Source organism: Engystomops pustulosus, chromosome 1 (assembly GCF_040894005.1).
Source record: "Engystomops pustulosus chromosome 1, aEngPut4.maternal, whole genome shotgun sequence".
Lineage (NCBI taxonomy): Eukaryota > Metazoa > Chordata > Amphibia > Anura > Leptodactylidae > Engystomops > Engystomops pustulosus.
This window is the reverse complement of record NC_092411.1, coordinates 268,536,800-268,551,536: the sequence shown is the minus strand read 5'-3', so window position 1 is coordinate 268,551,536 and position 14,737 is coordinate 268,536,800. Positions and strand designations below refer to the sequence as shown.

Below are 14,737 nucleotides of genomic sequence, written 5' to 3'. Positions count from 1 at the left end.
CGTTTTATCTTTTATTTATCTAATAATAGAAGTTAATTACATTCCCAGAAGAAGGGATGGACGCTGCCAACACAATGATGAGATGTGGAAACTTTTATTAGATATGTCTTGTATCGAAAATATATACATTTCTCCTCTCGTAAAACAAACATCTCAGTCATTACGGAGGGAATATTTATTATTGCGTCGTTTTATATACGCCGCCTCCCTGAGTTTAAAGCAGGAGTGCACTTAAGGGCTCAGAACTAAAAGGGGAGTTTTGACCTTGAAAAACTGAAGACTGAGTTATGTATCATCCCTGGAGATCTGTGTAACTATACCTGAGTGTGTGTGTCTTTCCTGCAGTATGAGCTTGGGTTCATTGGTGATTGACAGCTTCTCACACTACTTACCTCTCTGTGTTGTCTGGATCTCTAAGTTCTGGTCCAATCAGGCTAGAGTCCTGCTCATCCTTCCTAAGCTGCTGACTGTAGAGTTCTTCTTAGTTTGTTTTATCCTTTATGACTCTGATCATTACTTTCCTGGTAGCCTGACCTTTGTCTCTTGTTCAGACCACACTACTTTCTTGTGATTTTGTACTACTTTGACCTTTTTGTTGTGACTTGGCTCCAGCGACTACTCTTATCTGTTTGTACTGTTTTGTCATTGTCTCTGTGTTTTGTACTTTGGTACTGGACTGGTCTGTTTCTCCATGTAGGTATTTGCTACCGTTGACCATCCCTATTGAATCTGTACTCTACCAGATATCTTGTTGTGGCCCGGACCTCTCGTGTTATTTGTTAGTTTTGTCTTGTTCTGTGTTTGCACAGCGGCTTATGAAGGGACCGTCCTCTTGGTTGTCCAGTGCCACCTTTTAGGTCACGTGAGGCAAGTAGGTAGGTGACAGCTTTGGGGGGCTCAGCTTAGAGTCAAAGTCCTGTCTGTCCTCCCTTCGCCCCTTGCCACCCTCCCTTACACCATCGTTCTTGTGATGCGTTGGGACCCATCACTGAGACCCCCACCGATCAGCAATTTTCTTACTATCACTGGTAAAACCCTTAGTGGGTCTGATCGCTCATACTTTTGTATTACAATATATAGTATAACTGCTCATACCCAACCCGCGCTAAGATGACAGTGCAACATTTGCGGGTGACCTTGAAAAACTGAAGACTGAGTTCCTAGGGTGCTGACTGTAGAGCTCTTCTTAGTTAGTTTCATATTTTGTGACTCTGATCATTACTTTCCTGGTAGCCTGACCTTTGTCTCTTGTTTAGACTAAGCTACTTTCTTGTGATTTTGTACTACTTTGAGCTTTTTGTTGTGACTTGGCTCTGGCGACTAGTCTTTCTGTTTGTACTGTCTTGTCTTTGTCTCTGTGTTTTGTACTTTGGTGCAGGGAGGTATTGGCAACCAGTTAATAGCCACTAGAGTGGATCAAGTAGTTTGGTAGGTCAAGATTGATGGCTTCAGAATTAGGGTTCACCATTAGGGTTTTATCTCTTGAAAGTTAATTTGGTGTTTAGTGCCACCTCGCAGGTCCATACAAGAAACAAATTAATTTATTAGAGGAATTACTGCTGACAGGTTTCACATTTATGGATCTGGTTTGTCATTGGATTACACAGACCCTTCAATTTGAAGTGGCGTAGTACCTTATTTCACCTGTGGTGGTGCTGCAGGGAATTTATACACTTACTCCCAAGTGCACTTACAGATTGCCAAGGAGTCACAGAATCGGGAAACCCTATAATCAGATTGAAATATGGATATTGGAATGAGTGGCCTTCTCTAAAAGGTGAGACAATATTCATAGATTAGAAAAGAATTAAAAATCCATCAGCGTAGCTATGGGATAATCTTGTCAAATATATGTTTTTGGAGAATGCTTCCTGTATTTATGATGGGGTTCGGGTTAATGAGAAAAACTATGCAAATGATCCCTCTTCTAGATCTGCACATTAATATAATCGTCACAGCATTTGCATTGGTGCCCGGGGTCCAGAGATCTAACCTTCTAGATAACAATTGTATAAAGCCCACCCTAAACTATCTGACCCCCTTTTAAAGTGAATTGTAAAATATTTTTGATAGGTATCCATCCCCTTTAAGAGCTACAGCAACAAACAGGAAAATGGCCACTATATCTACATAGATTAATAATTAGCAGGAGTCAATGAAGAACAATTAAGGATGTTGGAAACAACCTCCTGGAAATGACTTAGAAATTCAATGATGGTGTTAAATGATCTGTTTTTCCGGATCTTCTCATGGAAGTTTGAGAGACCACAGAAAGGTCAATATTAATGGCAATATTAAATTAAATATTAATTAAGTAGAGAACTCAAGAGACTCCAACTGCACAGATCATTACATAATCATAAATCAGAGATGCAAAGAAGATCAGCTTCATATAAAATATATATAATGGGGGTCATTTATCTTATTTCCCCCTTCTCTGAGCTCTTATTGTGCCTTTTGTGAGTCTATTTTTTGCACCTGATTTGTCTTTGTGTTTTTGGGGGGCTTATCGCAAATTATTTTTTTTTTAATCCCACCATTCATTGCCTTTCCTAAGCATGGTCAGGACTGGCGTGTCATTGGGCAATTATTTGTCAATCAATCAATCAATGTTAAATAAGGCACAAACATCTGGAAGCAGGAGAAATACAAAGACAAATTAGGCACAAACCAGGAAACTGCTACACGACGAACTCCAAGGAACTGCTCAAAAATGGCGCAAAAATTTGTGCAAATGCCCAAATGAGCTCAAAATGTCACTAAAAAGGAGCATTAGACCACCCAATACCTACCTCATTCCAATCTATTTACATCTCTCAATCTCAATCAATCTTTCTTTCAATCTAACTCATAGCCAACTATCTACATCATATCTAACTTCTATGTATCCATCTATGTATCTATCATATTTCTACATCTATCTACCTCTTTCTGTAAATCCTGGGCTGATTTATCACACATGTGTGCCAGCAATTGCACCTATTTCCCCTTACACATGTCCAGCACAATTCTACAGCATGTCCGACCTGGATTAGAACTATTTAGCGGCGAAACCCCCACCGGGTAAACCAGGAGGCCATGCACCGTCACATGATAGATCCCCCCCCCCCCTCACAATATGTACTTGTTCTGTCTATCTCCCATTTCTGTTGGAGATTTATCAGAAGTGTCTGTAAGTAGAACTATTCTAGTTCCCATGGCAACCAATCAGACCTCAGCTTTGATTTTATAAACATGTGTGGGAAAATCAAAGCTGAGCTCTGATTGGTTGCTCTGGTTCTGCTCTCAGACACTACTGATGAATCTCCATTATATGTATATATGTCTATCAATCCTCTATCTGCCCATCCATCCATGGTGTACATTGTTGTGTTATTGAGGCAATGTATAACAGAATAGCAACATGGTTCATAAATAGTTGTGCAGAATTTAGTAAAGCAGCCATAGGAAATGTATGCTCAAACAATTTCAACACAATTTGGCATTTTTTAATATCCTATCTTTCTACTGACTATGGAACGGTACAGTGCCGCACCGTACCGCTCCAGCACCGCGCCGCAAGGCCATTGAAGTGTATGGGGGGCGTATATACTCAGTATATACATCTGCCATATATATGCCCCCCCATACGTTCGTGTGAATGTAGCCTTAGGCTACTTTCATAATGACGTATGTTCAGCCACCGGTAGCCCTGGTGAGCATACAGCTGTGCGCTGGAGAAAGGAGCAGAAGTGCTGCTCACCCCTCCCCTCTATATAGGGCGAAGTTCGGCAAAGCCATACTGTACGTACGGGGAAAAATAGAGCAAGCTGCATCCTATTCCCTGGTACCGTACAGTACGAGTAGCATACAACTGAAAAAAAGCCTCCATGTGAAAGTAACCTTAGATAAATTCTGCATGAAAATTCTGCATGAAAACCACACGTAGATGCAGATTTTCACTCTCCCATAGACTACATTGTAGAAAAGGGCATACAAAAATCCAGGAGGACGCACAAGAAAAGTAACGGGATCATTATTTCATTTTCCGCACTGAGTAACAATCACCGCACAGAAAAAAAACGTATCATTCATGTTACTTTTTCCAAATCACATCCATTTGAATTCTACTGTATTACCCAAAATCCACAACATGAATCCGCACGCAATCCGCAACATGTGCAGATAGCTTTCTTCTGAGCAGGATGAGTATAGATCATGTCGGTCTAAATCCACATCTTAAAGATGAGCTGTTTATATTTTTCTCTGAAAATCACAAAGATTATCTAATTAAAAATTGGCGATGGATAACAGTGAGCGAATATACAGGCAGTCACCGGGTTACATATAAGATAGGTTCCATAGGTTTGTTCTAAAGTTGAATTTGTATGTAAGTCGAAACTGTATATTTTATCATTGTAGTTCAGGACAATTTTTTTTTTTTTTGCCCCAGTGACAACTGGAGTTTCAAAATTTTTTGCTGTAATGGGACCAAGGATTATTAATAAAGCTTCGTTACAGACACCTTACAGCTCATCATTGCAGTCTAGGACTATAGTAAAGCATCAAGAGAGCCAGACTTCACAGTGGGCAGAGGGGTCCATCTGTAACTAGGGGTCGCCTGATATCGGGTATCCTTAAGTAAGGGACTGCCTGTACATCTATTTACTGTCCATCGTGGATTCCATGTTCTATAGACTTTCCTAGTTCTATAGATATGTGCATTTCCATTATTTTACATAGAATGCGCTACAAATAACCAATGTTACCTTCAATGTCATAACAAAGGTCACAATGCGGTCACCTATCAGCATTTCTAATATATTATCATGTGCAAAACAGATGGAAAATGTAGAACAGTCTCCATTAAGGTCTTTATGCGCATCATCTAAGATCAGAGCACTCAGTGCGGCTTTCCCATGTACAATTCTATGTACGAAGTCACGCATTCATCACATAGCAAGGATTTCCAGTTGTGTCGGACATGTGTTTGCCGTTGTCGTAATTTTCCGCACATATGAAAAGAATTGCTGCTATGAGTCAGTGGAGCAGCAGGATCACAAAGAGATGACTAGGTTATCAAGATCCGAAAATCTCAGCTCCTCGCATGCCAGCGTATACTCCCTATACATCTGCTTCTCCGAGCCGAACCCTTTGCCGGATTCCACAGCACGTGTATAGGTCAATGCATCTGCTGCTAATATTCTGCATGAAAGGCTGGAAAATACTCATGTCATGGAATAATGGGCAGCGCTAGAGGCAAAGGACCCAAAAATGTTCAGATATAAATCATAGCTTTCTTATGTTACGTCGAAAAATTTTACCGTGTGGAGTAAGAAGGTTGGAGGAACCTCTCAAAGAAATGTCTTGCATTATTTTGTTGACTTTATGACCATTTTACCTTTAGGCTCCGCACACACAGTGGCGATGTACCAGTCCATGTTCTGGTATCTGTTATCGGTTAAAGATGAGGGAATCTGTTGGTTTACAGATTCGGCATGAACCTGCCATTTTTTGGGGCACCGAATCAAATCTCAATATTTTTTTACTTCATTCATTCTAATGGTGGGAATGGGCGAATTTAAAAATTAATAAAAATGTACTGTACATAAAATGAAAAATCTGTGTTTTACAGGACTAGAGGGGGCTATATAGCAATCTCCAAGACTACTGGATTAACATCGTTTCACAGTGAATCTATTCGGACCCTAACCAAATTTTTTTTAAAAACTTGACAAAACTTCTACGAAATGTGCTGCCATATTTCATCAGTGTGCCATAGAGGTTAATACCTATCCTAATCTCTTCCAAAAACGCAGAAGTTATATGCGCCGTATTACAGGGTATAGTACAATCTTATATAAAAAGTCCAAATCTGGAACATTTGTCTAAGATATAAAAAAAAAACACACACACACATATATACATATATATATCCTTTTATAGATTCTGATAAGTGTTTACATCCACATGACCCCAAATACCAATCATTGATATATTGACCAAAGTAGATATTGCTGGTAAAACACCAAATCCAAATTCTAATATCCAATACCAACAATCAGATCTTATGCCAACAACTAGAATAGAGTAAACCCAAAGTTTAGGTCCAGCAGGAGTGACCACCAGTTGTCCATCTGGGGAATCGTATTCCATGCCTAGTTGCCTGGGATGTAAAGCTGCCTGGTTGGCTGCCCAACAAGCAACATGTCCAGGTTAGGCGGGGCTGGCTAAACCTAAAGTTCAAGTCTGCTCAACTTTACCAATAGCCATAAATATCCAGGTCACATTTCTATACATATCTTCCTTTTCACATAATCTGTTAACTTGTTTTTTTTTTTTTAAATCCATTCTTTCCATCCATTGCCTCAATGTCACATAGCATGAGCTAACATGAAAGTGCCTTAAAAATGACATTTCAACAAGATTAAAATGACGCATGACCGTCATGTGATTAGTGCTGAAATCCATCCATTCGTTCAAAAGATATGGCCACTAGATGTTTTTTAGTGAAATAGCCAAGGGGGCAGTTCAATTTTTAAATTTCTCTGGGGGTGTGTCTCTTTTTTATACTCCCCCTTTGGCTAGTAGAAGATAATTCACATATAAACATCTATGTGGGTGGACAGATTTAAAAAAAATTTAAAAAAAACACCAAATGATCAGGGTTACAGAGGCAATCTTATTACTCAGTATTTTGTACATGGCGACAGATCTTCTTCAGGAAACTGGGAAAAAAATGAAGTAATATGTCCTACCTCCATAGAGAGCTCTCAAGGACTTTTCCCATGTCCGCGTGGTAGTACTTAGTCAAAATGAGGATGACCTGTGGAAGAGATGGAGATATTGCATGGTCAGATTATGGAGAGCAACCAAAATGGACTACTTTATTAATGATTTGTATCTTATATACATAAAATAAATTAAAGGACTTAAAAGCATAGAAGGTTGACCCACTAAAGAACATTTTTAGGCCCAAATTTCAAAACTGTCATAAGCCTTGAAGGTCTAGCAGAAGACGACCAAATCTGCAAGATACTCTAGAGAGAACTACTAGACATTAAGGTAAATTTTACAAGTACACAATGTAATCATAAAGGAGGTGCAAATGATCTGTATCGAAAATTAGAATCTTTTCTTTTGGCAAGCCAGAAGTTAACTTTAGCATTAAAATTGCTTAAGTGGCCATGATATTGTGCTGACGTAAACACCACTTCAGTGTGACTAAGTGCCTGATATATAATCCTGACTCCATGAGTAATTAGCAGTGAGAAAGTTTTTCGTCTGGAGTCAACATATTTTCATTTGGTTCTGATCCAAGTGCAAAAATGTTCCGCAATCCTACAATAGTATCTGGAGCTGCCAGTAGCTATGGAGCTATATGTGGGCAAAGGGGCATGTCTGATCAGCAGGGGACTAACTTTTCGGGCCACGAATACAGTACTAGAACCTAGAAAAAATGCTACTAGAAACAATGCTTCAAAAATTGTCAAAATCTACCCATTTTACTGTATATGTAACAGTCATAGACAATGGACATCAATACATAAGTAATCAATCCAAGACATAGTAAGATACATGACCTCATGTCCCGATTTGTCATCCCGCTGAGAGGAACAAACTATTAATAAAAGTTTTTTTTTTTTATTGTGTTGGGGTTTTCAGCTTCTGTTTTGTTATATTCTTAACATAACTCAAGGATTAAAGATTCCCAAGTATTCTCATTGTTTGGCTTTTCAGAAATGGGGCATATGTCTTCTGATATAGACTCTACATGACAACGGAAATTTTTGAAAAAGTCAGGAAATATGGAAATGTGTGCCCTGCATTTGGGGCCTTAGTGGTATTAGTGGTTGGCGTTATTGGTGTGATGTCATCGATTTCTGTGCGTTTTTTAAAATAATACCTTCAAGATTTTTGTAATCGTTTTCTGAGGAACGCTGCAAAAACTTCCCAAAATGGAGTGTTTTAATGGCGGCATTTATACATCAAACATCATATTAAGACAAATTTACCCAAAGTTTTTAACTCTTACTCCTGAGTATAGTCCCTGACTCAGACTTTTGACTCTGATCCTTCATTTTGACATTTAACTTCTGTCTCTGACACCTGTAGAGTCAGGATTTAGAGACAAGAGTCAAAAGTCAGGTTAGGTTAGGTGTCTAAGTCAGGATCAGATGTCAGAGATAGAAAATTGGCTGAAATTTACATTAATAAGATGTTCAACTCTGATGATACTTTACTGCAGAAATTGCTGATGTCCTTCTAAATCTCTACAACCCCTTTAACCTCCTGGTCTGAAAAAAATGTTCAATTAGGTTGGTGCAGTTTATTGGAGTAGCAGTGTGAAGAAGAACCTGCTTTGTCTTCCAGAGACATCCAACATAAGACTAGAGACGAATGTAAAGTAACAAAGTCTCTCCAGGTTGTATTTCAAAGTCAAACTCAGGACCGTCTAGACGGAAAAGTTCCCAGTATTTGCTATTATGATTAGGCAAATTACACTGCTGAGCACAAAAAGGATAAAACTATTGAAAATGAAGTCGCATCATCTCAACTCAATCAATGAGCACAAGTCCATCAATGGTAGTGCAGTAGCTCAACCACAACTCTGCATAATTTATTTAGAAGGTAGAGAAGCCGAGAGAAGAGTAAGTTCAGGAGCAATCAGAAGGCTTCGAAGTTCTTGTCCCAAAATGAGGAAACTGGTTCTATAACAAAACATTATAATTGGGTATCCAGTACAGATGTTGCAACCAAGACTTAAAGTTCTGGTTATTGTTTGCATGGCCTTATAGACTGGATGATGTAGAAGACAGTGCTCTAAAGGTTCAAAATACTCATTGGGAAAGAAGATGGGACTACCCAATTTTGCCCCCCCCCTCTTTTCAAAGGTCATACTGCAGAGTGGTCTCTATGTTGCATATACCTTTGAACTTGTCACTGAATTCACAATAATAAATCAGAAAATGGAGTCAGTAAAATTAGATGCATTGGCCGTTGCTGCCTAATCCACGTATGCGATTAAATTGTCTATTTGTGGCCGGGAACACTGAGACATTAGCATATAAATAGATTTACAATTTAAAATGATGTGCTCCATTCTTCTTGTCTTTTAAGAAATAGAGATAACCATTCCCCGATTCTGCAAACGAGAGCATTCGGATAAATATACAGCCACTAATCAAAGGGAACTTTATTATCCTACCCGATGTGTTTGCATGCATTGAAATATGAAATTAGCTCTTGTTTGCCCTGGTAGACTGCGGAGAGGCTCGAATGACTTGGTCGAATTTCTTTGTTAACAAAAGTTGCAATGGTTTACTAAGCAGATGTCACAACATTTGGAGAGTTCAGAATGAGACAGATATGGTGGAAAAGGCCGAGAAACGGCACATGGAGGACACCTTATGAGTAATAATGCTAAATCCATATCTTGAGGTTTTTAGAGATATCAATAAAGAAGAAACTCAAAGAGGTCTACCCAAGACTGCAGGGTCTTCTAAATTTGTTTCTCAAAAAGCAGGTTATTACGTAAGGGGTTGTTATTGTATGTGGGCACCAATGTATAAATTAATTCGGACAATTTGTAAATCTTAGTCTCATTTACACATAGCAATCATTGTACTTATTTATAAATGTTGGGTTAAGGACCCAGACCAATTTGGCTTTTAGTTAATCACAAAGATGTAACCAAAAATTTTTTTGCAGTTTTGACCCTTTAAGGAATGTGGTCCTCACTACAACAGAAAAATAAGCCTTCTACTTCTCAAAGAAGTCCTGGTTCTAGTGGCTGCTAACCCAGACGGGGCAAAGGATGCTGGTACAAGGCACCAGTCATCAGGAAATAGTCATGGACAGACCAAGGTCATGGGGAAAAGATATGGTGGGGGGCTGTCTCTAGGAATTGGAATGCAGTACAGAGTCTACAACAAAGTCTAGATAAAGAATACACAGGTCAGAGCATAAATCAGCCAACTTCACAAGAAGCTAGTAACCTGTTCCTACAATGCGCTGGAGCCTTTATGTTGACGAGTATGTTTTTTTTATCATTAATTAGCATGAGGAATAGATGGGGAAACTTAAAGGGGATGTCAGGGATTTAAAATTTTTTATATATGGCTGAGGATGGGGGTTAAAACTAACGCTAAGTCATTGTTCTTGGGTTCCAAGGTTTACATCCAACTAAGGATAACATCAATATCGAATTTTTATGTTCTCACTGTGTAGATTTCCACAGTAGGAAGGCAGCGCGCCGAAAACGCACGTCGGGGTGTCAGTCATCAAGGTGGACGCCAGCGATCCTACTGACCGGTAAAAAATCACCAGTGTTTTGTTTCCCACCATGGTAACCCACTTCTTGATTGAATATGCTGAATTTGTGTTGGTGAGATAACTTTGTTCATACTCTGGACCACTGATGGCAAACCTTTTAGACGCTGAGTGCCCAAAAGTGCCAATGTGACAATTTAAGCAGTAACTTATTACCCCTGCTCTTTCACATGCTTAAATTGTATAGGCACCTGAGGACACCAATACAGTAGAAAGAAGGAGAAGAAGTTTGGGTTATCATTGTAGCTTCCTTCTAGGGTCCTGGGCTGGGAGTCCTGTCTAGCGAACTCTGCGGTGGGGTGATGGTGCGGGTGCCCATAGAGAGGGTTCTGAGTGCCACCTCTGGCACCCTCGTCATAGGTTCGCCACCACTGCCCTAGACTACTTATATGTTAAGCAGTTCCGTATATCTTTTTAAGAGATCTGAATAAAATTTATGTATTTTTGGATAAATTGAAGTTTGGCATATTTCTTTGTTTTGTAGGTTGTTTTTTGTGTCGATTTCCATTAGGGTTTTTTCCAAAAACAAATATACTGATCTCTTTCTCAGATTCTTGTAAAAGAGTATTCGATTAGATTGTTAGCCCCACTAAGTAAAGAATGGGTAATGTATGGCCAGAATTTCAGACCAGGAGTTTTTACATACTAGAGTCGATTGGATCAAAAGGTCCAACCGATAATCCTATATAGAGGAAGGCTAAACACCATCATAAGTTTGATGACAAAAAATTTAGTGGCTAAATAAATTAATTCCAAACTCCAAAAAGGGAAGTCAGAATAAATCTTTGAATGGATGTCCCATCCCAAGAATTCTTTGCCAATGAAATGTAAAGGAAATGTACAAAAACAATAGAAAAATGAACAACATGAAATAAAATAAAAAGTAACACTACATAAAAATTAAAAAATATGTGTAAAATAAAACAATAGAAACAGAAAAATTATGAATTACTCTCTGATCATGTGTTTTTGTCATTGAACTTTTGCCTTGTGCGTCTTGCTCCCCCTGGAATACAGCATAGAGCTGGAAGGGTCTCATGTGTTTTCCACATTACGGCTCATCTATGGAGTACAGATGCTCGTTTGCCGCATGTTTTGTGGTTGACTCGGAGGTTAGAGAAGAGCCGGTAGCAGACAGGAAGAGTCACTTGTTCTACAGATGGTTATGCTCCTACATAATCATAGGATTACATCTTGTGGCCATTTATTTATATGACGTGCACCAGAGATTATTTTCTTAACTTTATGAGGGTCATTTATCTTTTTTTTTCTTGCCGTTGGTGTTTTTGCGCCTTTTTGCTGCGTAATGGCTGTTTTGCACCTATTTTGTGCTTTTTTGGAATGTTTCGCCTTCTTTGTCATTACATTGCACCTCTTTACAGATGTTTGTGTCCGATTTATTATACTATTGCGTCTATATGGGCACAAAAATTGTGCAATAACACGGCAGTCCTGACCATGCTTAGGAAAGGCAATGGTATGATTTGCGCAACACATGGGGGGTCATTTACTAAGGGCCCGATTCGCGTTTTCCTGACGTGTTACCCGAATATTTCCGATTTGCGCCGATTCTCCCTGAATTGCCCCTGGATTTTGGCGCACGCGATCGGATCGTGGCGCATCGGCGCTGGCATGCACGCAACGGAAATCGGGGGGCGTGGCCGAACTAAAACGCCGCATTTAATACAAAAAATCTGTCGCGGAGCTTGCACTTACCTTCACTCAGCCCGAGCCGGTGAACTCCAGCACGTTCCGATGCTTTTCAGCGCAGCAGCGCCACCTGGTGGACGGCGGAGGAACTGCTTTAATAAATCCCGGCCCGAATCCAGCGCAGAAAACGCGCCGCTGGATCGCAAATGGACCGGGTAAGTAAATCTGCCCCATTGTGCCTAATAAGGCACAAAAAAACCTGCATAAGAGCAAAAACGACAAAAACAAATGAGGTGCAAAAAATAGACTCACAACAGGCGCAAAAAGAGTGTAGAGAAGGGGGAAATAAGATAAATGACCTCCTATGTGTCATTACTGGCAAAGAAAGTGACTTGGACTCAATTCAAGTTGGTGGCTTTCAAGATGGTAAAGGGGTAGAGTCATGGTGCACCCCTAGCATACCCAAATCCTAGGTTCCCAGCATTTCATGAATATTGATTTTTATCCATTGTCACGGATGTCATATTATCACATTGGGGTATGTATTTTAAAAAAGAAACATAGAGAGTAGGCAGAGGCACCACATGTAACCGTATAACAAGGGACAATCAGAGAATGGGTCCAAGTTATGTTCACCGTCTTGGGTTGTACAATCGGTACATGCATAGTAATTGTCTACGGTGCTTTAGGCCCTTTGGAGAGATACACAGAACACAACTCTGTCATACAAATGCTGAAATAACTGCAGTTGCCAGTGTATGGCCAGGAATTGCTCCTATTTTCCCCTTTATGGCACCTCCATGACATGTGGACGCTCCTGACCACTGTAGAACTGGCATAGAACCACCTGCAGTGCAAACCTTGCCGGATTTATCACAAGGCCGGAGCCTTCTGATAGATCCAGCGAGTGCCAGGGGGTGGATACTGCATCAAATGCTGGCGCACCATGTGGCAGTGTGTGATAAATCCCCCCTAATACGATAATGAGAGAGATACACAAGGAGATTTTTCTGGTCAACACTGGCGCCAATCATGCAATGTTCTACTAAAAGAACTTCACTTCTTTATTGATTATAATAAAATGCTTGTAAGACGCGTTTCAAGCCCGAAATAGGCTTAAAGGAAACCTACCACTCGAAGTGGTAGGTGTAAGATGGAAATACCGAGCACCAGCTCAGGGTGAGCTGGTGCCGGAGCTTATTTTTGTTAGTGTCATAAACCACTGTATCGCGGTTTAAAACACTTTTTAAACTTTATAGCCGAAGCTGCTTCGGCGTGCGGCTCTCCTTCACTTCCAATGTAGGCGCGCGCACGGTCGCGAGCATGGTGCGCCAAGCGCGTACCACCGTGCGCCGAAGCAGCTTTGGCTATAAAGTTTAAAAAGTGTCTTAAACCGCGATACAGCGGTTTATGACACTAACAAAAATAAGCTCCGGCACCAGCTCACCCTGAACTGGTGCTCGGTATTTCCATCTTACACCACTTCATGTGGTAGGTTTCCTTTAATATGTAACTGCCAAAAAGCCCAGTTTGGACTACAAATGCGTCTCACAAGATTTTATTCATAACCAATAAAGAAGTGAAGTTGTTTGAATACGACGATGTGTGATTGGCACTAGTGTCGAACAGAGGAATCTTCTTGTGCATCTCTCTCATTATCTCAATGGGGGGGATTAATCACACACTGCCGAGTAGTATACCCACGTTTGATGCATTTCCCAACCCCTGGCAGTTGACAGATCTATCAGAAGGCTCCAGCCTACTAATAAATCTGGCAAGGCTTGTGCCGTGGGTTGGTCTATGCCAGTTCTACACAGGGCAGGAGCGTTCACATGCCATGGACGTGCCATGAAGGGGGAAATAGGAGCAATTCCTGGCCATACACTGGGAACTGCGCCTATTTCATTCAGCATTTGTATACTAGAATTGTATTCCGTTTATCTCTCCAAATGGGTTCATCTCAACGGCAACACGTAGCACCTCCAGATGGGAATACCCACTGGGCATGGAGGTGGGGTAAACAGGGAAATACACCAGGAACTGCACCTATTTCTGGGGTTGCATTCACATGTATGGTTGGACGTATTGTCCATTGAAATGAATGTGGCTGTATGTAACCCCTAAAAAAATTGGTACAGTGCAGATAGCATACGGCCATTTTCATACAGTTGTGTGAATGCAGCCTAATTCTAATTCGGATTTTATGGTTGCATTTTAGTGACTTCTCAGGCATATTGTGGTTTTTGTCTATCTATCTGCCTATCCCTCCATCCACATACTCATCTGCTTGTTCTGCGGATCACGGTCCACTTGTTTTGTGTGCATTACATTCAGTGCTGAATTACAGCTCATGACAAATGACAATAATCAGATATGTTGCAGAACGGGGTCACAACGTTACAAGAAATTTCTTATCTTTTAAACCATAGTGGTCATTATTTTGGATAATATTTAGAGGAGATCATTAAAAATGTGAAGTCTCTCTGTCGCGCCTTGCGGATGAGCAATGTGCCAGTCACTGACTGCGGGGAAAACTTTCCACATTACAGAGAAAGTTCTCTAACTTTGTGAGGAGCCTGCAGGTGAGGTAATTGGATGTGGGAGACAATTGATGGAACGTATTGTTACTAGACCAAATGTCAAATCTGCGCAAAATGATGTCCTGCCAGAAACACTGTGTATTATATTATATATGTACAAGTGAGTGGCGGTAACTTCCACAGGATCTATAGAAGAATAGACTATACCCTGAGCATTGTGTAATGTAGAACATCTA

General features: G+C 40.3%; 1 protein-coding gene across 4 annotated transcripts in view; it reads right to left on the bottom strand.

Moving 5' to 3' along the window:
• Window positions 1-14,737, bottom strand: part of SORCS2 (sortilin related VPS10 domain containing receptor 2) — a 661,827-nt gene that overhangs the window by 447,767 nt on the left and 199,323 nt on the right. For all 4 annotated transcript variants that reach the window (XM_072126131.1, XM_072126132.1, XM_072126133.1 and 1 more), the window contains exon 2: window positions 6,738-6,805. In XM_072126131.1, coding sequence (XP_071982232.1) covers window positions 6,738-6,805 — 68 coding nt within the window. The remainder of the gene's footprint in view (window positions 1-6,737; window positions 6,806-14,737) is intronic.